This window comes from Vulpes vulpes, chromosome 2 (assembly GCF_048418805.1).
Source record: "Vulpes vulpes isolate BD-2025 chromosome 2, VulVul3, whole genome shotgun sequence".
In the NCBI taxonomy this organism is placed as follows: domain Eukaryota; kingdom Metazoa; phylum Chordata; class Mammalia; order Carnivora; family Canidae; genus Vulpes; species Vulpes vulpes.
The window spans coordinates 3,097,418-3,123,137 of NC_132781.1; the positions used below are offsets into that span (position 1 = coordinate 3,097,418).

At 57.6% G+C, this 25,720-nt stretch overlaps 1 protein-coding gene and 1 long non-coding RNA gene across 8 annotated transcripts in view; one reads left to right on the forward strand and one right to left on the reverse strand.

The window, feature by feature from the left end:
• Positions 1-1,243: 1,243 nt before the first annotated feature.
• Positions 1,244-25,720, forward strand: part of LOC112920862 (soluble calcium-activated nucleotidase 1) — a 32,220-nt gene continuing 7,743 nt past the window's right edge. The window contains exons 1-4 of one of the 7 annotated variants that reach the window (XM_072746493.1): positions 1,244-1,362; positions 12,112-12,764; positions 14,619-14,822; positions 15,677-17,910. In XM_072746493.1, coding sequence (XP_072602594.1) covers positions 12,134-12,764; positions 14,619-14,822; positions 15,677-16,047 — 1,206 coding nt within the window. In that variant the 5' untranslated portion in view covers positions 1,244-1,362; positions 12,112-12,133 and the 3' untranslated portion in view covers positions 16,048-17,910. Of the gene's footprint in view, positions 1,363-6,270; positions 6,460-9,590; positions 10,829-12,111; positions 12,765-14,618; positions 14,823-15,676; positions 17,911-25,720 lie in introns of those variants that run through there. The other 6 variants (XM_072746492.1, XM_025999877.2, XM_072746490.1 and 3 more) reach the window with 6 other exon arrangements.
• LOC140597668 (uncharacterized) lies at positions 16,024-25,707 on the reverse strand. Its single transcript, XR_011999482.1, has 4 exons — positions 25,002-25,707; positions 21,581-21,737; positions 18,887-19,597; positions 16,024-18,005 (listed from the first exon to the last, which is right to left on the reverse strand). It is a non-coding gene; the product is annotated as an uncharacterized lncRNA (long non-coding RNA).

The following is a 25,720-nucleotide window of genomic DNA, read 5'->3' on the forward strand; positions in this document are numbered from 1 at the left end:
TATTTGCTGAAATTATAGCATAAAACATGAGAGTGATTCAGGATTGCACTCATCTCCTGGGGTGGGAGGAGGCTGGCAAGGGGGAGGAGTATGGAGACTTCAAAATAGCAGGACTAGCCTTTTCTTTCTCAAGCTGGGAGGCATATGTAGATATAGATACCTGAGTCAATAAAAGGTTTGAGTAATTTAAAATAATAGTTATATATGGTATGTTGTTAGAACTCAGTTTCGCATAGAGAAAAACAAATGAATCCAAGAAGGGTTTGTCCGCTTTCCACCCCCCAACGATGCAGAACCGAGTGTTTAGCAAATTTCCATTTCGTGTTTTAAAAAGGGAATTTAATATATGCGTTTATGATTTGTTTGCGCGTCACAAAGTCTCTCTAACAACAACCACAAGAAACGAGTAGCAGGGACTGCCTCTGGGCAGGGAGCGCAGAACAGGGACGGAGAGTTATTTTTCACCGGACACCATTTGCATAATTTGAAATTTTCTCTTGTGCATGGGTTGGTTACCCAATGGAAGGCTCTTGGGAGGCCCGGGGGCAATCGAGCTTGCTCCCACGCTGGGGCTGCAGATACTCGCCGAGCTCCCCGGTGCACTGCATTGCTACCAGGCTTTTCTCATGATTTCTAAAATGGGCATATTTGCAGGACTTAGGGGTGGAGAGCAGGGATGCCCTTTAATATATTCCATTAAAATAGCTCAGGGGCCGCGGGGGAGGGGTCTGGAGTAACGGGGCGAACTGGACACCCTTATATGGGAGGAGGTTTGTTGCCTGCAAGTCAAAGGCAGGGACAACCCCCCCCCCCCCAGCATCCTCCCCCCAGGACGCTCCAGCCGGTAGATCTGCGCCCTGATCTCTGCTCTGGAAGCCGGTCGGAAATTTCCGACGTGGCCAATCCCAAGAGCCCAGTTGAGGGCTCTCTGATAACGAGGGTGGCAGAAAGGGGTCCGCGCATCCCCGCCTCCTGGGGGACCACAGGGGTCGAAGGGCCTGGAAAGAGGTCCCCAAATCTCAGCTCGAGAGATGATCCTCGCCTCCCGCTTCGGCGGGGCCAGCGCTCCAGTTCAAAGCGGCGGAAGGCGCCTGCGGGGTGGGCCCTGCGCACCTCTGCGCCCCTCCTCCCTCTCGCCCCGGGTCCTCTGCCCCAGGTCCCCGGCCCCCGGCCCGCTGAGCAGTAAAAACTACAACTCCCGGCAGTCCCCGCACGCGCAGGCGCGCAGCCGCGAAGCAGAGGCTGCCGGGAGCGCGTCCCGGAGACCGGGCGAGCGCGCCGGGCGGAAGTCGGCTGCCCGCTGGGTCCCGGCCTTGCCGCAGGGAGTCCCGCCGCCCGCGGGCCCCGGAGCCGCCGCACCGGGTGAGTGACGGCCGCACCCGCACCCGCGGCCGCCGCGCCCTCCCCGCCACGGGCCTGGCCGCCGCCCCCGCCCCGCCACGTCCCGCCCCCGGCTCCGAGCCTCGGTCGCGGTCCCCTTGCCGACGGCGGCGCACACCCCCCGCCCGACTGTGAGGTGCCGCCCGGCTGACTCGCAGGGCTCCCCCCGGCTCCGACTAGCGCGGACGCCGCCGCCCTCCGACTAGCGCGGGATCCCCCCCGCCCCCCGTGACTCGTGCGGGGCACCTCCGCCCTCTGACTAGCGTGGCACGCCTGCCCCTTCTCACTGGCTGGGCTCCCGCCCCCCTCGGGCTCTTCCTTCCTCAGACTTCAGGGATTGAACCCCTCTGACTAGCGCGGGCGCCTCTGCCCTCTGACTAGCGGGGGAGCCTCTGCCCTCTGACTAGCGGGGGAGCCTCTGCCCTCTGACTAACGGGGGACGCCTCGGCCCTCTGACTAGCGGGGGGAGCCTCTGCCCTCTGACTAACGGGGGACGCCTCGGCCCTCTGACTAGCGGGGGGAGCCTCTGCCCTCTGACTAACGGGGGACGCCTCGGCCCTCTGACTAGCGCGGGCGCCTCTGCCCTCTGACTAGCGGGGGAGCCTCTGCCCTCTGACTAGCGGGGGAGCCTCTGCCCTCTGACTAGCGGGGAACGCCTCGGCCCTCTGACTAGCGGGGGGAGCCTCTGCCCTCTGACTAGCGGGGGAGCCTCTGCCCTCTGACTAGCGCGGGCCGCCTTGGCCCTCTGACTAGCGGGGGGAGCCTCTGCCCTCTGACTAGCGTGGGCCGCCTCGGCCCTCTGACTAGCGGGGGACGCCTCGGCCCTCTGACTAGCGCGGGCCGCCTCGGCCCTCTGACTAGCGGAGGGAGTCTCTGCCCTCTGACTAGCGCGGGCCGCCTCGGCCCTCTGACTAGCGGGGGACGCCTCGGCCCTCTGACTAGTGGGGGCCGCCTCGGCCCTCTGACTAGCGGGGGGAGCCTCTGCCCTCTGACTAGCGCGGGACGCCTTGGCCCTCTGACTAGCGGGGGATGCTGCCGCCCTCTGACTAGCAGGGGACGCGGCGGCGGGGGAACGCCTCGGCCCTCTGACTAGCGGGGGACGCCTGGGCCCTCTCACTAGCGTGGGACGCCTCTGCCCTCTGACTAGCACGGGACGCCTCTGCCCTGTGACTAGCGGGGGATGCCTCGGCCCTCTGACTAGCGCTGGATGCCTCGGCCCTCTGACTAGCGGGGGACACCTCGGCGGGGGACGCCTCCGCCCTCTCACTAGCGGGGAACGCTGCTGCTCTCTGACTAGTGTGGGACAACTCGGCCCTCTGACTAGCGGGGGGCGCCTCGGCCCTCTGACTAGCGCGGGCGCCTCGGCCCTCTGACTAGCATGGGGCGCCTCGGCCCTCTGACTAGCGTGGGGTGCCTCGGCCCTCTGACTAGCATGGGGCGCCTCGGCCCTCTGACTAGCGTGGGGTGCCTCGGCCCTCTCACTAGCACGGGATGCCTCGGCCCTCTGACTAGGGGGACGCCTCGGCCCTCTGACTAGCGTGGGGCGCCTCGGCCCTCTGACTAGCGCGGGCGCCTCGGCCCTCTGACTAGCATGGGGCGCCTCGGCCCTCTGACTAGCGTGGGGTGCCTCGGCCCTCTGACTAGCGGGGGGCGCCTCGGCCCTCTGACTAGCGGGGGGCGCCTCGGCCCTCTGACTAGCGCAGGCGCCTCGGCCCTCTGACTAGCGTGGGGCGCCTCGGCCCTCTGACTAGCGTGGGGCGCCTCGGCCCTCTGACTAGCGTGGGGCGCCTCGGCCCTCTGACTAGCGTGGGGTGCCTCGGCCCTCTCACTAGCACGGGATGCCTCGGCCCTCTCACTAGGGGGACGCCTCAGCCCTCTGACTAGCGTGGGGCGCCTCGGCCCTCTGACTAGCGTGGGGCGCCTCGGCCCTCTGACTAGTGCAGGGCGCCTCGGCCCTCTGACTAGCAAGGGACACCTCGCAGACTCTTCCTTCCTCTGACTTCAGGGTTTGAGCCCCTCTCTGACTAGGCGGGACGCCTCCACCCTCTGACTAGCGCAGGATGCCTCCACCCTCTGACTAGTGTGGGACTTTGGACCCCGGGGCCCTTCCTTTCCTGCCCCCGGTGGCACAGCTGTCCCTGACTCCAGCCCCCTCTGCCACCCCCCCCCAATTGCCCAGCCTCTCCTCTCCCTCCAGGGAACCCTCCTCTCTCAGACTGGCACTTTGTTGTACCTGCCGCGGGCGGGCCAAGCTGTCCACCCTCCCCTGTCCATGTAGCCTGACCCCGTCCCTCCTGGGTTGTGGCTCCTCGTCCCCCATCCTTGTCGCCTGGCGCCTCCCCTTTGCCCTGCCCTTCCCAGCACCGCGGTCACTCCCCTGTGCGCCGGGTGCAGGTGACCCCGACACACCAGGGTCTCCGCGCAGGAGCCCCGCTTGTCATCGACCCAGAGCGCGTGCTCGCCGCCTTCCCCTAGTGCCTTTTCCACAGAGCGCCGGTTTGGGACCGTGTGTCTGCGGATGTCGCGGACTCCGGCCGGCTCCGCAGTGTGAGGACCAAACCTGGGCAAAAGTGTAGGTCTCAGGAGGGTCGGTGAAGAGGAGGCAGGTGCTGCAGCCTCTGCCTCCTCTTCCTCCTAGGACGTCCTCCCCGGCTCCCAGCCCCCCCGCAGGCCTCCGCGGCCAGCAGCCTCCCAGGGCGCCTCCCCGCGGCCTCAATGAGCCTTCTATTCTGGCCTTCGGCCCCTGAAAGCTACATTGACGGGCCGGGCCAGGCTTCTCCCCTCTGTGCTCGGGCGGCGCACCCGGGCGGGGGGCTCGGGTGAAGCGTGCGTTTGTTCGGGCGGAGGCCTGGAGCTCACTGGACGCGGTCACCGAAGGCCGTCACGCCCCAGGGCGGTGCAGACGGAAAGCCCTAGACTTGCGAGTGTTCGCGTGCCACGTCGTGTCCGTGGAGGCGCCCGTCTGAGCGTCTGGTGCCTTCTTCCCCCTAGAGCCGCACCCCAGCTGCGGTTCCTGCCGCACTTCCCCGGCCACAGCCACGTGCTAGAGGAGATGAGTACCCGCCGGGGCCGCTGTGCCCCTAATCCGCCGCGCTTCCTTGAGCCGCAGAGGCGACAAGGACAGACCCTCGGCGACAGGAGCAGGCCTCGCTCTGGCGGTGTCTGTCCCCCCCATCCCTGCGATGGCCCCTGAGGTGGGCTCGTGCAGGCTCCCGGGTGCACGGCTCCTTCCTCGGGGCCTTCTCCCTCCGGGCAGCGGTGTGGCAGCCCTCACGGCAGCGGTCTGGGGTCTCTGTGCAGGGACTCGAGTGTTTCCTCTTTCAGAAGCAGTGTCTCAGATCTCAGACCGTGGCCCAGCGTCCTGAAATGGATCAGCACCGTGACGGGGACGCCGTTTCTGTGTCACGTAGACATTTGCGCAGTGGTATCTGGGGCGCCGGAGGGAAAATTGAACAAGTGCCCTTTTCCCTTCACTAACGCTCTGGGCTGTGGAGATTGTCCATAAGGCTCTTGTTGAGTGGCGACGTGAAGGACTTTAGGACTTTTAAAACTTTTTTTTTTTTAATTTATTTATGATAGTCACACAGAGAGAGAGAGAGAGAGAGGCAGAGACAGGCAGAGGGAGAAGCAGGCTCCATGCACCGGGAGCCCGACATAGGATTCGATCCCGGGTCTCTAGGATCGCGCCCTGGGCCAGAGGCAGGAGCTAAACCGCTACACCACCCAGGGATCCCCAGACTTTAGGACTTTTATGTGGATTTTCCTTCCCATGAAACCAAGACAGTTACTTAGGAAAAAAAAAATCCTGATAATAGGGAAATCTGGAAAGATGTTCAGTTTTCTCTTTTGTCTGTTCCTTTTGACTCCTGCTTGTTGATCTGGAACAAGTGCAGTCACGATCCGGAACTTACAGCTTGCACTGCTGCATCCACGTTCACCTGGGGCTGTGCTGTGGGAAATGAGGCATCTCACACTCAGTGACCGTGTAGAAGTGTTAGATCCAGGTGCACCCGGGATGGCTTCAGGGGGTCCCGCCCGGCTGTGTGCGTCCTCCAGAAGCTGGAGCTGAGCTGGAGGAGAGGTCTCCGCGGGGGCCCCTGAGAGCAGACAGCCCTTGATTTTGGCCCGGGGCGCCCGTCAGGCTTCCGTCCTGCGTGGCTGTGAATGTGTGTGCAGTCGGGCCCCCGCACCTGCGCAGAGCCCTCCCAGCCGCAGTAGGAAGCCCCTTCTCTCAGGTGATGGGCTCACAGACAGAAATATCCTGAGCTGTGTGTAACTTGATTCGGGAAGCTGTCGTGAGTGCCTGCTGTATGCAGCGTCAGGGTGGGAGGTGTGGGGTCTCAGCCTTTCAGGAAACTGCTGTCGGGGAGGAGGACCTCTGTCAGTCCTTAAAGGACATACTTGGCTGCCGCGACTTGTCCCTTCCCGGTTTCCTTCTGCTTGTCACCCCGTCCAAATGCAAACTGAAGTTTTCAAGTGCAGCGCAGCCATGGCGAGGCCGCAGCGGGAGAATGCCTTGAATAGGGCAACCTTTTCATGGAGCCTGGACCCCAGGGGCTGTCAGTGTTTGCTCACCTGAGACACACCCGGCGCTCCTGGAGACTCGAGCCCGCAGCCTCCGTCACTCTGACGGGTGCAGAGTCAACAGGCTTGGCTCTTTCCTCTCCAGCCAGGAAGTGCACGTAGGCAGCGAGCAGAGCGGGGCCTGAGACCTGCCTGCATTCTGGACACGAGGTCCTCGAGGACCGTTGAGCTCAGAGACTTGGGTGGGGAAGGGGAGGAGGTGCTGTGCAGGGGGGTGGGCCTGCGGGGCCCAGGCACAGTCTGAGGGGGGAGGCAGAGGCGGCCTCCTTGTCTCAGCGCAGCGCTCTTGCTTCCTGCCCCTCCTAGATCCTGAAAGGGAGGAGTTTTGTCCTGGCAGCTTCGGTTAAACCTGTTTGCTCTGCCACCTGCCACACACCTGAAGGAAGAGGAGAAAGAGACCCTCTTGGCGGTGGGCGTGTCGGAAATGGCTGCCACCTTTCGTCTAGGCCTTCTGTAGGGTCCCGTGGTGGGCAGGCCCAAGGATGGCCCGAGAAGGTAGGGGTGGCCGCTCCTGCTCCCTCGGGGGCTAGGGTGGGAGCGTCTCCCTGGCAGTTCCACTCGACTTGGAGTCCAGGGACCTCCCCACCCCGGGAACAGAAGGACATAGTGTTCCTTCTTGCTGTTTCAGGCCTGTGTTATAAGAAACCAGAAATGTAGGAGTCGGTGAGCCATTCTTGACACCTGTCAGAAAAGGGAGGTGGGGAAGGAAGTTGGGCCTGGAGCAGCCTGGGTGGTGGTGGCTGCTCTGAGTGGCTCCTTCCAGGGACCTTGTCCTGCAGTGTGTCTGGCGCAGGAGAAAGGAAGCCAGCAGGGGTGCGGTCCCCCTGGGTTTCTGGACGGGACGGAACTGGTTGCAGGCCCACCTGAACAGGTGAGCGTGGCCAACCAAAGAACCTGTGATTTTTTACCATAGCAGCTTGGTTTTAATTTTCCTGGTTAAGTAAAATTGGCCTGTTGTGCTGCAGATGGTGGGGTGACAACCTTCTGATCACAATAAAGCAAATATTTAAACTGCTTAGAACTTTGAGGAGTATGGGCAAGGAGAGAGCCTCACATGGGCCCCCCCTTCTGGGAGTGACTTTGTCCACTTTGCACTCACTTTCATGGGCACATTTCTGTTGGTGTTCCTGGCTGGAAGTTTGGCTGGGGGACGGAGGGGGGGGTGTTTTCGTTTTTATATAAAAACACAAGCTCTTGTTCTGTGCCAGGACTCTGGCAGCAAGACAGGCGGCTCACCGTCCGTTCTAGGTGTGAGCCAGCCTGGGGTTGTGGGGAACAAATGGAAAGGCATCTGATTTTATTCTAAAATGAAAGTAATTCCTAGGATATTAACGGAGGAGTGAAGATCAAGGTTGGATTTTGACCCAAAGAGAAATTATTCCAGGGGCAAAGCTAAAGGGATTTCCTGGAAGGCAGACAGAGTTCCACTATCACTGGAAGTGTAGTCATCTTCTTATCAGTGAAAGGTGGCGGAGCCCCAGGGCCCCTGCCTGTTGCTTCGGTCTCAGGAACCCGCCAGAGCTCAGAGCCGAGCAGGACAGGATGGCAGTACCGTGCGGTCCACGCTGTTGCACAGCCAGGTCCCAGAAGAGGCGGCACAGGGGACAGTGTGTGAGGAGGCGCGTTTGTTCCCAGGGCTGCTGTGGCAGGTTACCACAGGCGTGGTGACCGGAAACCACACACACCTGTTCTCTCCTGGTGCCGAGGCCAGGAATCCACTACCGGTGTCACGGCCAAAATCCAGGTGTCAGCGGGGCCGTGCTCCCTTCGAGGGCTCTTGGGGCCAATCTGTCCTTGCCTCTTCCAGCTTCTGGGGGCTCCAGGCACCTCTCGGCTGTGGCCACATCACTCCCCTGCCTGCCTTCGTGGTCACATGGCCTCTTCCATCACTGTGTAATGTCCCTCTGCCTCCCTTTTATAAGGACACTCGGGGTTGCGTCTAGGGCTCCCCTGGATCGTCTCCCCACCTCAAGGTCCTCAACCGAGTCACATCTGCAAAGTCCTTATCAGCATATAAGGGGACGCTCAGCCTCAGGGGTCAGGCTTGGACACCTTTGGGTCCAGGAGGGAAGCTTACTGGTGGTGGGGGCGGGGGAGTCCTTCACCATGGATGCGGGGAGGCAAGGAGACAGCAGAAGAAGCATCCCTGTCCTGGCACAGCCAGGGACTTCCAGATGGTTCTGTGTGGTCAGAGAGGTCATCATCCCATGTGGCAGAAGCGTCACGTACAGGGGCTTGGCTGTGGGCTGTGGAGTCATAGAGAGCCCGGCACAGGGTAGGGGCGGGGGGAGTGAGTGGGGAACAGAGGGGTCTCTCCTTTAGTGGGACAGCTTTGGGGTCTAGCAAAGAACTTCAATCCAGATCACTTTTTAGAAAAATCATTTCTGCCAGTTGTGGAGCGTGGATTTGGGAGGTCTAGATTGGGGACCTGCACACTTTTTCTGTAGAGGGACAGACAGTCGACGTGTTCAGCTTTACAGAGTCCTTTGCAGAGTCCTTGACTTTGCTGCCATGCTGAGTGCTTACAGGTTGGGCTAGCAACTTCTCATCACATTTACTTACAAAGCTGGGCCCTCCAGGCAGGTGGGCATAGGTGCTAGCAGAGTGACGAGGGTAGCAGGCAGACAGGAGCAGGCGACCTGTGCCAGGTCCTGCGGCAGGCATCTGACTCCAGGAAGTCGGCACTGTTCAATCAGAGTTTACACGGGAAGGAGCTGAGGCCCAGAGAAGCCAGGTGGAGCAGCTGGTGAATGGCAGAGGACAGGTTGGACCTTGATCACCAGCGGCCGAGCTGAGACGGGACCAAGTGGAGGGTGGGGGATGGGACCCAAATCTGGAGGTGGGGTGCAGACCAGACCAGGGAGGGGGCCTGGTGCGCTGAGATGTGAGGAGGCAAGAACCTGATCCAGCTGGTCCCCAGGATGACTTCTGAGGTCTGGGAGTGCCCTCGGCTGGTCAATAAATTCCTGAGGGAGCTCATTCTGGTGCCTGCAGGCCGACAAGGAGGCTCAGCGGCTGGGCCTGCTGGGCCTGGAACTCAGGGAACAGGTGCAGGCGAGGAAGGTGTGGGGAGCCCTCACGGGAGTGGCTATGCCCCTAGAGACGGAGGTCATCTCAGGGAAGATTCAGAAGAAGGGTGGGTGACTAGGAAGGACATACAGCATTGGGGGCTGAGGAGAGAGAGACAGGAGGAGGAGGATCTGGGGGAGCGTCACCTGCTGGCAGGAGGGACATGGAGCATCCCGGAGGGATGGAGAGGTGGTTGCTCTTCCAGGGTGGCAAGGGATGGGTGGGGGACCAAGGTGTCACAGGGTTGGGAGGAGTTGTCTCTCCCTTCACTCAGAATCGTGGATGCACCATTGCTCCTCAGGATGGGAAGGGACCAGGGTGCCAGAGGGGTGGTTTCCTGTTCCCTCACGGATAATCACTCATCCACAATGTTTATTGGGTGCTTTGAGCATACCTGAGTGTAATCTGGAGGTAAAATGGCTACTCAGGTGGCAGTTTGGACACATATGTAGAAGGTGAAGGAACCAGAAGAGCTGACTGCCCCCAAGCAGCAGGAGAGGGGGCTCTTTTCCCTTGAGCCCCTGGACCAGGGCCAGGCAGCTTGGTGCATGGGAGGTGTTGCCATGTGGGCTCCACCCCGGGCCCCCCACGTCATCTGCGGGAAGCCATCAGGCAGGAGATGTGACGAGATGACCAGTGGCAGGATGGCGGCTCAGGAATGGAAAGCGGGCAGACTAAGGGCAGGCGACACATCACAGTGGTGACATCTGTCTACCCTGGTGGGCGTTGTGTCCACCAGGGACGCCGTGGATGACAGGGAGGGCCGGATGCAGGGCTGTGGATTTGCAGTCTGCCTAAGGTGGGCACGGGGCTGGAGCCGGGGGGCTGTTGAAGGTGTGGGCATATTTGTCATCCGTTTGGCAAATGTGTGCAGAGTTCCCGCTGTTGGCCCCGTGTGGGCAGGTCCCTGCCCCGTGGAGCTAAGGCAGAGCAGGAGTAATTATGTAACTTGCCGCGGGCGGTGAAGAGAAGGAGCAGGATGCCGTGCTGGCGAGTGGGCAGGCACGTGGGGGCCGACTCTGGGGGACGGGCGGCCAAGTCTCCCAGAGGGAAAGACAGAAAAGAGAGTGAGACAGCCGTGCAGAGGCAAAAGTGGGCTGGGCAGGGGTGCATGCGGGGTGAGGTCTGGGCAGGGGCCACGTAGTAGTGAGGGTTTACTCCTAGAGCACGCAGCGGTGTGGTCTAATTTGCTCACGTGGGTCGCAGGGGTCACTGGGTGCGGGGGGCAGCCGGGGTGGGGGGCACCGAATTGACAGGCCTGCTGTCGGAGCAGCTGCCGTGGAAGGAGGGTGGGGGCCATGCCTGGGGTGGGCAGAGTGGTGGTGGTGCAGAACTTCTGGCTGCAGTATAATCTCCTGCAGAAAAGGGCATCTCCCAGGGTTTCCAGGGAAGTTTTGCCCTGGGCAGCTTCAAATACGCTGGCCCCCCCATCACCCAGCACTATTCCTGACGGAGGAGTTGGGGACAAGGAGGTTTGGGGAGAGGGAGTAAGACTTAGCTGGAAATCGTAAGATCCGAATGTGTTAGGAATCTAGGCAGAATTTGGAACAGGAGGTGAGATGTGGGAGTTGAGAGCTCAGCGGCCACGTCATGCAAGAGATCGACGCCGGGTGGCTTGGGCCCCGCCGTGGCTTGTGATGGCCTGGGGTTGGGCACAGCAGAGGAGGGGCAATGGCCGGGACCCCTGCTTCCCAGCCCAGCAGGCGCAGCCACCAGCTCTGTGGCCGCAGCAGAGCCGCCTCCTAGGGAGGAGGGAGCCCTCACCCAGGAGGGAAACCTGGAAGCCGCGCTTGAGGTGAGGAGCGGGAGGGTTTCCAGAGCGCCCACCCCTGCTCGGCACCTCCTGGTGCCTTGCTCGCTCCTTAGACATCCCTTTTCTGCACCTGACCCGATGGCAAAACCTAAACATCTGTCCAGGAGCAAGAGAAGGGAAAGGCTGGCTTCCACTTGGAACCGTTGCCATGGTTTTTCCCCCTTGGAGCCTGCAGCCTGTGGTGTGGACAGGAGCTCCCCCAGCGGCCCCTGCCCACAGGCTGCATAGACTGGGGTGCAGGGAGCTGCCCTTCCCTGCTGCCACCTGGCAAGGAGAGGAGCATCTGCCCCAGAAGTCACGTCATTGGTTGTTTCGGGGCAGGAAGCAGAAATGCCCCCAGCGACCAGCCAGGGGCCCGTCTTGGGCTGGAACTTACTGAGTTACAACTAGAGACAGAGACAGAGCTGCAGCCCAGGGCTGACTCTGCTGATTCTGCTCCCCCAACTTGGCAGCTGCCCTGAGCCAGAAGCTGGCCTGGCGCCGCTGTGGCCACGCTGGCCAGGCTGCCGTGGTCGGTGCCGGGGACGTAAGCAGGGGGTGAGCGGTGAAAAGCTGCACTTCCTGGCTGCCGCCACCCAGCTGTGGTGCTGCCTATAGGGAGCAGGCCAGGGCCCGAGGCCAAGCTGGGCCTCAGGTGAGGCCAGCTGTCCTTCGGGGCCCACGAGTCCTGGTCAGACTCTGGGCCCTCTGTCACTTACATGAATAGAAGGGTGCCAGAGGGCAGACCTTGCCAAAAACAGGAGTATTTCTGTGTACCTTAAATCGTTGTACGATTCTATTTGGATGTTGCGGAACCCTAGCCCGGGAGGAAGTCAGGACTCCCTTGATGAGCGTACGACTGCTCTGCACTGTCCTAGGAGCGCAGGATACAGATGGACATGCTGATGGCTGTGTAATGGGTTGGCAGGGGCGGGGGTGGCAGATGCCAAGGAAGGGATGTGGGGGGTGCTGTCAGGAGCAGAGCCCTCAGGGAGAGCTTCTCGAATGAGGTGACCAGTCATCAATGATGAGCAGACAGACCTGGACCCTCTCTGCTGGCCTGTCCCGCCCAACCCCTCAGCACCCCGACTCCCTCCCTCAGCCCCTGCTGCTCCCTCCTTCTGAGCTGGTAAAGCACCGCCTACGCAGAACGTGCCCTCACTGAGCTTTCTGTCCTGCCAGTTGAGACAGATGGCATAACTTTGCTCACCTGTGCACCATCAGGTGGCGGGGAGGCCCGTGTGCCCTGCGGGCTGCTGACTTCTGTCCTCTCTCTGGGTGCCCAGGTCCCGCCTGCCCTCCAGTCTGATGCCCGCCCAGCCCCCTAACCACCTGGAATGGAATGAGCCTATGCACTCCCTCCGGATCAGTGTGGGGGGCCTTCCGGTGCTGGCGTCCATGACCAAGGCAGCAGACCCCCGCTTCCGCCCCCGCTGGAAGGTGATCCTGCCGTCCTTCGTGGGCGCCGCCGTCCTCTGGTTGCTCTATTCTCACCGCCCGCCCCCAGGCCGGCCCCCCGCACCCAACGCCCACAACTGGAGGCTCAGCCAGACACCTGCTGACCGGTACAATGACACCTACCCGCTGTCTGCCCCTCAGAGGACACCGGGCGGGACTCGGTACCGAATTGCGGTTATCGCTGACTTGGACACAGAGTCTAGAGCCCAAGAGGAAAATACCTGGTTCAGTTACCTGAAGAAGGGCTATCTGACCCTGTCAGACAGCGGGGACAAGGTGGCCGTGGAGTGGGACAAAGGCCACGGGGTCTTAGAGTCCCACCTTGCTGAAAAGGGGCGGGGCATGGAGCTGTCTGAGCTGATCGTCTTCAACGGGAGACTCTACTCCGTGGATGACCGGACAGGGGTCATCTATCAGATCGAGGGCACCAAGGCTGTGCCGTGGGTGATCCTGTCCGACGGCGATGGGACGGTGGGGAAAGGTAAGTGGGGTCCTCTCCAGCTCCTGGCTTTGGCTGGGGTGTGGGGGACAGGTTTGGGTTGACTGTCCGCCAGTTTGCTTTGTGCACGTACATGGTAAAGCATTCACGTGACCAGGAGGAGGGACCACCAGGTGGAGCCGTCTCCCTCCTGACCCACGGCTGCCCCACCCCAGAGCTGGCCTCACACTGAAGCAGTCGCTGCAGTCAGAGCTTGTTCCTAGAAGCCTGGCCGGGAAGCGGGTCCTTTCCACTGCTGCTCTCACTCCCAGGCACGAGCCCCTTCCTACATCTTCAGAGATGTCTTCAGAGCACGCGGGGACACCAGCCTCCAAGCGTCATACCTTTAAAGCCATGGCGTCACATGCTCTTGTGAACTGAGACTTACTGACAAGGTGAAGTTACGCTGCCCAGCACTGCTTTCTGAAAACCTGGCAGAAGGAGGGTCTGCGCATGAGTAGCAGTGACTGCACTTGGGTGGGATCCAAGCTTGAATATCATCTGTGACCCACTGGTCTGCCCCGTACCAGAAAGGACTTCCCGCTTTCAGGCTGCGGGGAGCACAGAGCTCCAAGAGGGAGCTGGAGGGGCCCAGAGCCTCGGAGGGGAAGGGGCAGGGAGGCGCCGGGCGAGGGCGCCGACGAAAGCCTCCGTGTTCACCCGCGCTCCCGGAGGTGGGCCTGCACCCTCCAGGGAGCTGGACACTCGGGCCTCTCTCAGGTCGGAGGAGGAACGGCGCACCTAGCTGGGCCCGTGGGGCACGCTGTCAGCCAGCCCTCCCTGATACAGTCGCTTCAGAGCCCGCCCGGGCCTGGGATGGATCTGGGCCTAGGTCTCAGAGAAGACCCCGGTTGCCCGATTTCTGCCTTAGTGTGTCAGTGTTTATGGGCAGCCATTGTTCTTCCCCGTTGGACCAGGGAGAAAGCAGAGTAGCGGGAGCCTGGGGTTACCCCGTGGTCGGGTCGTCAGAAAGGATGGAAGCCCTGAAAAACGGAGAGGGTCTTCTCTCGAAAGTGACCTGGGGGAGCTGGTGAGGCCCCTGGGACCCCAGGAACTCAGTGGGTCCCTCCAGAGCCACCATAGAGAAGCGTATTCTGGAGTCTGCTGCCATTTCTCATGGCGGGCCACAGCTCTGGGTCCTTCGGGCCAGCAGGAAGCTCACCAGACGTCTGGGAAGGCAAGCACAGTTTAGAACCCAGGGTGCAGGGGGTAGCATCCCACAGCCTGAGTGCGCTGCAGCCTTCACATTGGGCTCCCCACAAAGACACCTAAGAGGATAAATGCACGGATTGGAGGGGACTCTGAGCCCCTGCCAGCCGCTCTTAGCTCTGGCTACTGCTGCTTCCTGTCCTCTTAGTGGGCGCCAGTCATGGTTGCGAGGAGCCACTCTGCGGTGATAGCTCAAATCGCTTCCACTTGCCCAGGGTTGGAGGTGATCGTGAGGTTGGGACATACAGCTTGGGAAGCAGAGTTTGGGGATCAGAGGAGACTGGTGTCTGGCTGGGCCTTTGGGAGTGAAGGGGCAGGTGAGGTGCCAGCAGCAGGAGCCATTTGAATCAGTTTAGGAGAGGCTGTCCCAGCGGAGGGTTCCTGGATTGAGGGGCCAAAGAGAATGTGACAGGTCCCAAAAGGTGAGGAGAGGGGGAGAATAGAAGACGGAGAACAAGTCCCTGACCCCTGCCTCTCTGGGGTGGGGCCCTGAGCCAGGCTGTCCTGTCCCCCACTCTCTTGTCATTGCCTCACATGAGGTCCAGCACAGATGACCTCTGATGCCCAAGGCTGCCAGACCCCACAGGAGCCTGGGGAGCAGAGGGGTGACTCTCATCTCAGGCATGCCCCTCGTCTCCTTGTCCCCAGGCTTCAAAGCCGAGTGGCTGGCTGTGAAGGACGAGCATCTGTATGTGGGCGGCCTGGGCAAGGAGTGGACCACCAGCACGGGGGAAGTGATGAATGAAAACCCAGAATGGGTGAAGGTGGTGGGCTGCAGAGGCAGCGTGGACCACGAGAACTGGGTGTCCAGCTACAATGCTCTGCGGGCCGCCGCTGGGATCCAGCCTCCAGGTAAGGGACCAGCCCCGCCTTGGGGGGCATCTGACAGATGCTGGGGTGCTGCGTGTGCACTTTCTTGGAGCGTTTGCTTCCAAACCACAGCAGTGTCGTTTCGTGCTCAGTTGTGATGATTTCTGTCTGTGATGGCTGCTTGCAGCAGGCCAGGGGCTTTTGGGGACAAATGAGCCATTTGCTCTTCCTTCCCTGGCCCCGCAGACTGCAGCCCCCTCCCCGCCACAGCCCTCTGGCCTGGCCCCTGCCTCAGTAGAAGCAAGGTGGGCAGAGCTTGGGCTCTTCGCCTCGCCTCCCAAGAGTTGTCGTGGTGTGTGGTGGGGAGTGGTGATGCTCGGAGCAGCCAGGCAGCTCTAGGCTTGGGGCGCGTGACGCCGAGGACATTGCTTCGCCCCCACGTAGGAGGGCATGCTACTTCCTTTTCAACTTCGAGCTAGCCTCCCCCCAACCCCGATCTCTTCCTCACAAATCAACCCTGCCTGTTTATCTCGCCCCCTTCCCCCGGGCTCACTCTTCGTGCTCCTTAGCACCGAGGAAGCAGAAATGCAGACAGAACTCATGGCCACAGGTGACCAGAGATGGGGCACCAGGGACAGACTGGCCCGTGCGGTCTTTGTTACTCCGGGTGATCGAGAGCAAGGACAGGTGGAGAGGCCTGTAGGACACAGGGAGGTCTGAAGAGGATCGAGCAGGGATGCTGCCCCAGTGGCCGGCCGGCAGCGTGAAGCCCGTGCGGGAAGCAAGCTCTGCTGTGCGGTGGCGGGTCTCGCGCACTCCCTGGTCCTGGGCAGGGTGGGGCCAACCCCCCCCCCCCGGGTGGTCTGGTGACCCGTGGGTCTGTCATGTGTCCCCAGGCTACCTCATTCACGAGTCTGCCTGCTGGAGTGACACGCTGCAGCGGTGGTTTTTCCTGCCGCGCCGGGCCAGCCACGAGCGCTACAGCGAGAAGGACGACGAGCACAAGGGCACCAACCTGCTCCTGAGCGCCGCCCAGGACTTCGGCGACATCTCTGTCAGCCACGTGGGGGAGGTAGTCCCCACGCACGGCTTCTCCTCCTTCAAGTTTATCCCCAACACTGACGACCAGATCATCGTGGCCCTCAAGTCTGAGGAGGACGGGGGCCAGATCGCCACCTACATCATGGCCTTCACCCTGGACGGCCGCTTCCTGCTGCCAGAGACCAAGATCGGAAACGTCAAGTATGAAGGAATAGAGTTTATTTAAATTGACAAAATTCAGCCCAGCAAGGCCCAGCGGTGGACAGTTCTCAGCTCCATCAGGACTGAAATTTTATAAAAACCAGAGGACTGCACTTTTCTGTGGTTTTGGTTTGCTTTTGTTTCCTTTTCGGAACTCTGCAGTGCGTCCCTGGTTCAGGGGTTTCAGCCCCAGGGTTAGGAGGCGGAGCTGGGAGTCTTGGGTCCCCGCCATCCCGGAAGGTCCCCGCCGTGCGCCGTGTGCCGTGCGCCAACCCGTGCATCTTGGGCACTGCCATCTGGTGGTGGGAGCCAGCCCCTGCAGGCGTCCTAAGCTGGGGCCCCTCCTCCGTAACCCGGCCTCGCCCTTCCTGCATCCGACCTCCCTTTCTCCTCTTTCCATTTGTTCTTCTGTTCAATAAATGTTTCTTGAGCTCCTACTATGTGTCAAGCACTGTGGGGATGAAACAACAAGTCCGAAGTGGACCTGCCCTTCAGGAGCTCCCAGGCCACCTCCTTTTCTTCCTTCTTCGTGAACCTCGTGCTTTAGATCCATTTCCCCAGGTCCTTGGAAAAGAATCTGTCTACACTGCAGAGCGTTAAAGGGCTGTATGAGTGAGGGCAGGCCTCCAGGGATGCATCGCCCTAAATTCTGCAAGAAAGGACAGAAGCTTGCTCGTTCGTCCTCAGCTTCACAGCAGACAATCTCCACTTCGTGTGAGCAACTCCGTTTTTTTTTTTTTCCCTTCAGGAAAATTCTGTGGCCGTGCAGCACTTTGAAGTTTTAATTGCTAACTTAATTAAACCAATTTTCTTTCTCAGAGTGGAATCACCAAATCTGATCACACAGAGCAAAGTCCCTTAGTTAACAACTTCATTCCCAGCAGCAGAGGAGATTGGAATTAAGTCCTGACAGTTGGTAAGCAAGTTTTTAAGCATTTCCAAGTCCTTGGTCAAAGGATGCAAAGGTAAAATGTTGCTTTTTATTAGCAACCATCAGAAATTGTCATGCCTTTAAAGACTTCCACAAATGGTTATCTTTCACTTCCTGACTCAAGCGGGAGCCTAGGTCCTGCCACACCCTCCCTGGGTCTCGGGCACTGGGCTCTGTCCCCAAGAGGTTATAGGTGACACCTGCCTGGCCCCATGGCTTCCGTCCCCTGACCTTTTTGTCTCCCTTTCTTGGGGAGCTTGCAGCCCCTTTTCTGGAAACTTCACACAAACCCTGCTTGGCCTTGTGGCCTCTTCTCCATGCTCCGGAACAAAGACAGGGGGGTTAGGATGGTTCAGCCAGGCCTGGAGCCAAGAAGGGCCCTACTGTAAGCTCCCTCACCCCTCAGGAGGATGTGGGGTGCCGTGATGGTCTGGGAAGGGCCATCTTGTAGGCTCTGATGTCACTGACTTTGGACCCCCTGGCTCACAGACTCTAAAACAGCTGCTAGGAAGGAACCCAGCAAGGATCCCTCCTGCACTGCTGTGTGTTTCTGCCGCCATAAAACAACTGGCAAAAGAACGTGACACGTTTCTCTGGAACTTGGATCCCACTGGACATAGCCTGGAAGACCCTAGTCCTTTCTGACTTTGCCTAGCGAGGCCCTCTGACCCACCACCTTGATAAACATCACTGGTGTTGGGGCTATGTGTGTTTTTAAAGCAGATCCGAAATTAGGAAGGCGGAAGAACTTGGAACAGTTACTAAGTTGAGACCTTTCTGATGGCACTTCAGCCACGGCCTAGGTGCCCCGAAGAACATTTTCACTGTCAGTGATTTTCGACTCTTTAAAGCTAGACAATTTTTGTTTCTGTATTTGCTGCTGTAAGCATAATGATTGTGTTCCTTCCAACTGGACCCATTGTTTTGTAAACAATAAAGTGCCAGAGGGGACTGTGAGTTCTCTTTGTTTCCTGGTCCATGTTGGCTGGTGACCAAGGATCTGTGGGAATGCCCGAGCCACCATGATTCACCGAAGGGTGCGCTCTGTCCTTCTGTTTGGGGCAGAGGTCTGACATGTCACAGGAGTTTGTGGGACAGGCAAGATGGGGACTTTTCTGGAAAATGAATCATCCAGTCCCAACTTTTCCTGAATCTGAAGAAGCTCTTTTGGTCATGATGGTTAAGAATATAGGCTGTGTGGGATGCCTGGGTGGCTCAGCGGTGAGTGCCTCCCTTCAGCCCAAGGTGTGATCCTGGGGTCCTAGGACTGAGTCCCACATCGGGCTCACTGCACGAAGCCTGCTTCTCCCTCTGCCTATGTCTCTGCCTCACTTTCTGTGTCTCTTATAAATAAATAAATAAAATCTTTTTAAAAAAATAGAAGGAGGGACACCTGGGTGGCTCAGCAGTTGAGCATCTGCCTTCGGACCCAGGCGTGATCTTGGAGACCCAGGATCGAGTCCCACATCGGGCTCCCTGCATGGAGCCTGTTTCTCCCTCTGCCTGTGTCTCTGCCTCTTTCTCTCTCTGTGTCTCTCATACACACACGCACACACACACACACACACACAGGCTTTGACAGGACACCTGGGTGGCTCAGTTGATGAACTGTCTGCCTTCAGCTCAGGTCATGATCCCAGGATCCTGGTATGGAGTCCCACATCTGGCTCCCTGCTCAGCGGGGAGCCTGCTTCTCCCTCTCCTGCTCCTCTGTCTGTCTGTCTGTCTCTCTCTCTGTCTAATTAATTAATTAATTAATTAATTAAAAAATACAGGCTGTGAAATCACTCGCAGGCTCCAGTCCTGGCCGTGAGATTTCTGCTGTGTGACGTGGGACAGCTTGTCTAACCACTCTGTCCTTTAGGTTCCTCATCTATAAAGGGAAGATGCTGTCATGAGTGCTCCTGATGCTTAGTGAGGTAGATGCACTCACCCATTGCGTTGCAGCTGTCAGGATGATTGGGTGATGAGGATCCCGGGAGTGAGGTCTACACCCATTAGGGCTTCATTAGCGTGTCTGTGGAGCTGCAGGGATGAGACCGTTCCCACAGGCGTGCAGAATCCTAGGAAGCTCTACATCGAAGCTCAGGAGCACTAGAAAGGGAGGGGCTGATACAGAAGAGAGGCCTGAACTGGAATAGGAGAAGCAGCGAGAGTGTGAGGTCTTAAAGCCAAGTGTACCCGCAGTCCCTTCGTCTCTTAAGACCTTCCTTCCCTTTCCCTTGCCTGCCCTGCTCTGGTCCCAGGCTGACCTGAGTGAGCCTCACCTCTGCCCTCTGGGATGACCCTGACTGGCAGGAGGGAGGAGGAGCTGGGGGTTCCTGATTCCCTCCCAAGGTTGTCTCAGGCACGGTCTCTCGAGAGATAGGTCCCTCTACTCTCTCTGCCTATGCTCCAGGGACCGCTCCCTGCCCTCCCCCCTGCTGGCCTGAGAGTGGTCCAAGCCCCAGATACCACTCTCCACTTGCACGCTCACACCTTGGAAATGGTCCCTTTCTTGAAGCCTCCTTACATCACCCCCATTTGGAGCCATCCATTTCCTGCTGGGAGGTCAAGTAAGAAGGTCTGGAAGTATGGGGGGTCGCTGAGCAACAAGGGGGACCTGGTGTTCTTGGCAGTCCTCGCGAGAACACTTCCAGGAAAGCTGTCCGGGGAGAAGCCAGAGTGCGTCAGCCTGGGGCAGGACCATATAGGGAATCGCTGATGGAGAAGCAGGGACCTGAAAACCAGCCCTCGGGGCTCTGAGAAACCATGAGACTCGACTTGCCCAGGTGGTGACTTTAACCCACATGGTACCCTCATGGTACCCTCATGTGTTCAACGCATAACTGACCGGCAAAAAGAAAAGTCCCAAAAGTCATATTGGAAACGAGTGGAAAAAAGTACCATTAAGTTCTTCCCAAATGTTTAATCCTATCATGTACACTTTAAATTGGTATGTCTCGGGGATCCCTGGGTGGCTCAGCGGTTTGGCACCTGCCTTTGGCCCAGGGCGCGATCCTGGAGTCCCGGGATTCCCACGTCAGGCTCCCGGCATGGGGCCTGCTTCTCCCTCCTCCTGTGTCTCTGCCTCTCTCTCTCTCTCTCTCTCTCTATGTCTGTCATAAATAAATAAATCTTTAAAAATAAATAAATAAATAAATAAATAGGTATGTCTCAAAGCAAGTTATACCTTAATAAAATTGTTAAAAAATATTTAAATAAAACAAAAATAAATTGCCTCCATGCAAAGAAAATTCTGAGCACAAAGGGTTTTACTGGTGAATTGTCCCAGAGATTGAAGGAAGAAATTATACCAACCCCACACAAACCCTCCCATGATTTTGGAAGTTGGAACACTTCCTGGCTCATTTATGGGGGCACCACTATGCTAATACCAAAACCAGACAAATGTATTACAAGAAAAGAAAAGTGTAGACCAGTATCCCTCATGAACATAGATGGAAAAATCTTTGGCAAAGATTTAGCTGGTTGAATCCACCCTTCTATAAAAGTGAAAATAATTCATGAGAAAATGTGGTTTACTAGGGAATGTAAGGTTGATTTAATAGTCTAAAATCGATGTAACCCACCACATTGATGATCACCATATGATCATCTCCAAAGACACAGAAAAAGCATTTGACAAAATTCACCACCCATTCATGATTTAAAAACAAATCAACCTATGAAGCAAACTAGGCATAAAAGGAACGTCTCTAACTCGATAAAAGACATCTGCAAAAAAACCTATAGCTTGTGTCATACTTTGTGCTACAAGACTGTTTTCCTCAGACTTCTGGGACCAAGGCAGGAACGTCCACTTTCAGCACTTGCCCCCACCACTTAACTTCTTATATTAGAATCATTTTAAACCACCTAGATGTTGCAAAACTAGGACAGTATTGGTCTGTCCCCTTTGTGCAGCCTTCTCCAGTGCTAACACCGTACGGTTATCCCAACTGTAAGCACAGTAATCAGACCCAGGACACTGACGTTCTCATCACTTGTATTCACAGTCCTCTGGGGTGTCCCAGACAATGGAATTGGGCAACGAGAAGAGAGTCATTCAGACTGGAAGAGAGAGTACAGCTGTCAAGATTGACTAGATAGAAAAGCCTCAGAAATCTCCAAAAGGTAGCTCCCAGAACTACCAGTTGAGTTTAGCAAAATTAAAGGATGCATGGCGCACGTACAGAATTTAACTTGTTTCTATGTGGCTACTGTGAACAATCAGAAACCATGAAATAATAAATAGACATAAACATGTGCAAGATCTATAGGCTGAAGCTGCAAAACACAGGTGAGACCAAAAGAGACCCAAATAAATAGAACAATATGCTGTCTTCATGGATGGGAATACCCAATTTTGAAAAAAAAAAGTCAAAAGACTTAGAGTATCTGGCGTCTGGACTTCTTATATTAGGCTGTAAGCAATCAGAGCTATTGTATTAGCAGAAGAACAATAGGCATATAAATCAAAGCAACAGTAAGGAGCCCATAAATAGACCCCTGTGTGTGTGGTCAGTGAATTTTGGACCAAGTAGTTCAGTGGGGGGAAATGACTGTGTAGATGGTGTTGGGACAACTCTGATCTACCTGGAAACAGATGATTGAAGCCCTTAACTCCCACCATGTGCAAAATTACCTCAGAATAGATCACAGGATGAAACACAGAGCCAACACGACAAGACCCTAAAAGACAGCAGACTTTGGGTCAGGCATTTTACTTCTTCAGCACGACACCAAAAGGTTGAGACTTTTGAGCTTCATCCAGATTTGAAACCTTCCTCCTTCAGAAGACACTGTTAAGATGCAAAGGCACGAGAAGATAAAAACAACATTTGCAGATCTTCTCTGCTCAAGGACTTGCATCTAGAGTATGTAAAGAATGTGTACAACCCGGTAATAAGACAAACAGCTCGATTTAAAACATGGTCTGATGGGGCACCTGGGTGGTTCAGTCGGTGAAGCGTTTGCCTTCGGCTCAGGTCATGACCTGAGATCCTGGTCCTGGGATCAAGTCCCACGTCAGGCTCCCTGCTCAGCAGGGAATGTGCTTCTCCATCTGCCCCTCTCCCCGCTCCTGCTTGCTCTCTCTCAAATAAGTAAATGAAATCTAAAATAATAATAATAATAATTCAAGAACAAACTTTTAAAAAATAATAAATACATAAAAATACATGCCTGAGATCTAAGCAGGTGCTTCACCAAAGAGGACGTATGAGTGACAAGCATATGAAGAGATGCTCAACAGTGCTAGCTAGCCGTTAAAACCACACTGAGACCCTGCTGCGTACCCACCACAGTGGACAAAATTAAAAAGACTGGTAATGCCAAGTATTGGTGAGGATTTAGAGCTGCTGGGACACTCATACAATTGCCAGCAGGGATGCAGAATGGTCAGGCCACTGTGGGAAGCAGTTTGGCAGTTTCCTAAAAAGTTAGATATCCCGGGCACCCAGGTGGCTCAGTCGGTGAAGAGCCCGACTCTTGATCTCAGGGTTGTGAGTTCAAGCCCCAAGCTGGGGGTGGAGCCTCCTTAAAAGAAACGAAAAGATCAGCCCAGGTGGCTCAGCGGTTTCGTGCCACCTTCGGTCCAGGGTGTGATCCTGGAGATCCGGGATCGAGTCCCGTGTCGGACTCCTGGTGAGAAGCCCGCTTCTCCCTCTGCCTGTCTCTCTCTCTCTCTCTCTCTCTCTCTCTCTGTGTGTGTCTCTAATAAATAAATAAGTAAATAATCTAAAAAAAAAAAAAGAAAGAAACGAAAAAGTTAAACATCTCTCTCCTGACCCAGTAACCCTATCCCTAGGTATCTTACACAAAAGAAAACAAAGCTACGTTCACACCAAGTCTGCTCCCTAAATGGTCTTTTTTTGTTTTTGTTTTTAAGATTATTCATGAGAGACAGAGGGAGCGAAAGAGAAAGGGAGAGAGGCAGAGACACAGGCAGAGGGAGAAGCAGGCTCCCCATGGGGAGCCTGAGGCAGGACTCGATCCCAGGACCCTGGGGTCACACCCCGAGCTGAAGGCAGATGCTCAGTTGCTGAGCCACCCAGGCGTCCCTCCCAAATGGTCTCAAGAGCTTCATTCACAATAATCAAAACCTCGGAATGTCCCGGATGTCCATCAGTGCATAAGCAAACTGTAGCCTGTCCGTATGAGGGGCTGGAACTGGGGGGGGGGGGGGGGGGGGCAATGAACCGGTTCATGGTATTTGCATGACATGAGCAAATCTCAAGAGCAAGGCTCTAAGTAAGAGCAGCCGGATAGAAAACATTGCATATAGTATGTTTCTTGTTTATATGAAATTCTAGAACACAGATCAGTGGTGGCCAAGGAGGGACAACTGCCGAGGGACACAAGGGCACTTCTGGGGTGATGAGAACAATCTGTGGATCAGAGCTGTGGCCACGGCCGCCATCTGCATACCTTTGTCAAAGCTCATTCAATCCACGCACTTTATATGTAGGTTGTATGTCAAGCCAGTTGTTTTTTTTTTTTTTTAAAGAAAAAGCGTGGGCCTGAATGCCCAGCTCCGTCCCCCCCAGACGGATGACTGGGCAGATTCTGCTTCCCGGCACCTCTCCTTTCTCACCTCTGAAGGGGCTGAGAAGAGCAGCTACTTCCCATCTCAGTGGACGGTCCTCGGTGGGGTGGAGGCAGGACTGAGCGCCCCGGGGAGCAGGTGCCCGTACTCTGAGCTCCCCAAGAGGCCTCAGCCTTACATTTTACTCCCCTCAAGTCGAAGGACTTCCCAGGACTGTGGGGCTAAAGAGTCTGCAACTTGAGTTTTAAACATGCCACCGAAAATTCCTAGCAGGAAAGTTTAGAACGGAGTGGGGCGGCCGGCGGGGGGAGCTCCCACAGCCAGCCCCGAGGCCACCTGCAGGCCACCTGGCACCCGACGCCACTTTCCTACCCACCTGGAGGAAGGAAGGCTTCTTCCTCCCCCTGCAATTGCGCGCAGTGAGAAGCCCCCACACTTCCCCCTCCCAGATGCCTCCAGGGACCCCCTCCCCCCTATAAGAGAGGCGCCTCCTTTTGGTTCCATGGACCTGCCTGTGGGTCTGCCCCTTGTTACTTATTCCCAGTTGCAACTCCCTGCTCTTCCTGAATAAACTGATTTTTGGTGGTAAGATAACCGGCAGTTTTATTTGGGGAGTTAACATCACCAACACCTTCCAAAGGACGTTCTTTGTCTCCTCTCCCTGACAGGCAACTTGTTTGGGCAGGACTCAGTGGAAATGACGTGAAGGAAGGTTCTGGAGGTCCTGTGCCAACCAACCTGAGGCTTCTTCATCTGCCTTTTATTTTATTTTTTTAAAGATTTAATTTATTTATTCATGAGAGACACAGAGAGAGAGAGGCAGAGACACAGGCAGAGGGAGAAGCAGACTCCCTGCGGGGAACCCGATGTGGGACTCGATCCCAGGACCCCAGGATCACGCCCTGGGCTGAAGGCAGGTGCCAAACCGCTGAGCCACCCAGGCGGCCGTGGATAGGATTTTAAAACTCGCCACAGTCTCTTTTGCCAGCGCTATTTCCAGATGCTTCTCCCCCCCTGCATATCTACAGTGTGACTGCAGGGAGCGAGATGAACTATGCGGCTCCCTAAAACCTCACGTCTCGGCAAATAGCCATTAAATGCTTGACCTCGGGGCTCACTCCCTGGGACCACAGGCTGCCAGGGAAACAGTGTCTCCGCCAGCGGCTCTCAGGCCTGGTTGCACATGCCAGCCACCTGGAATGCTTTAAAATGCCCAAGCGTGTCCTCACCCCAGAGATGGTGACTGAGGGGACCTAGGCATCGGGACTTTGTAAAACACCCAGGTGATTCTCATGTGCAGACCAGGTTGAGAGCCACTAGGCTGAAGAGAACCTGAGGACATTCTAGGGGACAGCTCTCCTCCCAAACCTTGGGGTGAGGTGACCAAAACAGTAGAAGGCATCGATTGCCTCGTTTAACCGCAAATCCCAGGACTTGACCTTGACTTCATGGCCGGCGGGACCCAGGCGCTCAGACCACAGCGTCAGGACCTACTTCTCTGTCTCAGCCCTGCCCTCACCTGCATCCTCAGCTGGCCTTGCCCCCAGGACGTCCGCGTGCTCGCTGAGCCTGAAGCCGACTCGCTGCACCTGCTGCTGCGATTATGGCCCCGTCCCGCTCTGGGTCACACCGCGGGACGCAGATCCGCAGGCTTCCTGGGGTCCTGAACACAGCCTGGGAGCGACAGACTGTGCTTCCCCCAGGGCTGCTTTCTGCAGGAGGCCAGGGATGGCTGTGAGATGCGCTCAGCATGTCACAGCCACTCCAGAGGCTGCGGCCACCGGCCACCGGGGGTGAGAAGAGCCGTCACTGGGGGTGGCTGCGTCCTCCGCTGGTGACCAGGGTGGGCTCCGGGCATCACTGCTGCGTGTGGGCCCGGCTCTCCCACTCGCGGGCGGCATACCTGGGCATGTTGTCTCTCGTGCCTCGGGGCCTCCCTCCCGCTCTGTGCAGCCTCGCAGAGGGGCCCTCCCTGGGAGGTCCGGCATGCCCAGCGCTCCGAGCCACGGAGACGCCTAACGGGGTGCCAGACCCAGGAGTGCCTGCGCCCCACCCTCTGCCCTGCCCCTACGTCCCGCCGGCCCCCAGCGCCCCCAGCGCCAGCCCTTGGGGCCCGTCCACATTTAGAGTGTAGCTGTTGCTCGCTGCGCCCCCACCCCCACCCCCACCCCTACCCCCACCCCCGCATCCCGTCAGAGCCGAGGGGAGGGAGGGGCTCAGAAGCCTTGTTGACAGCCA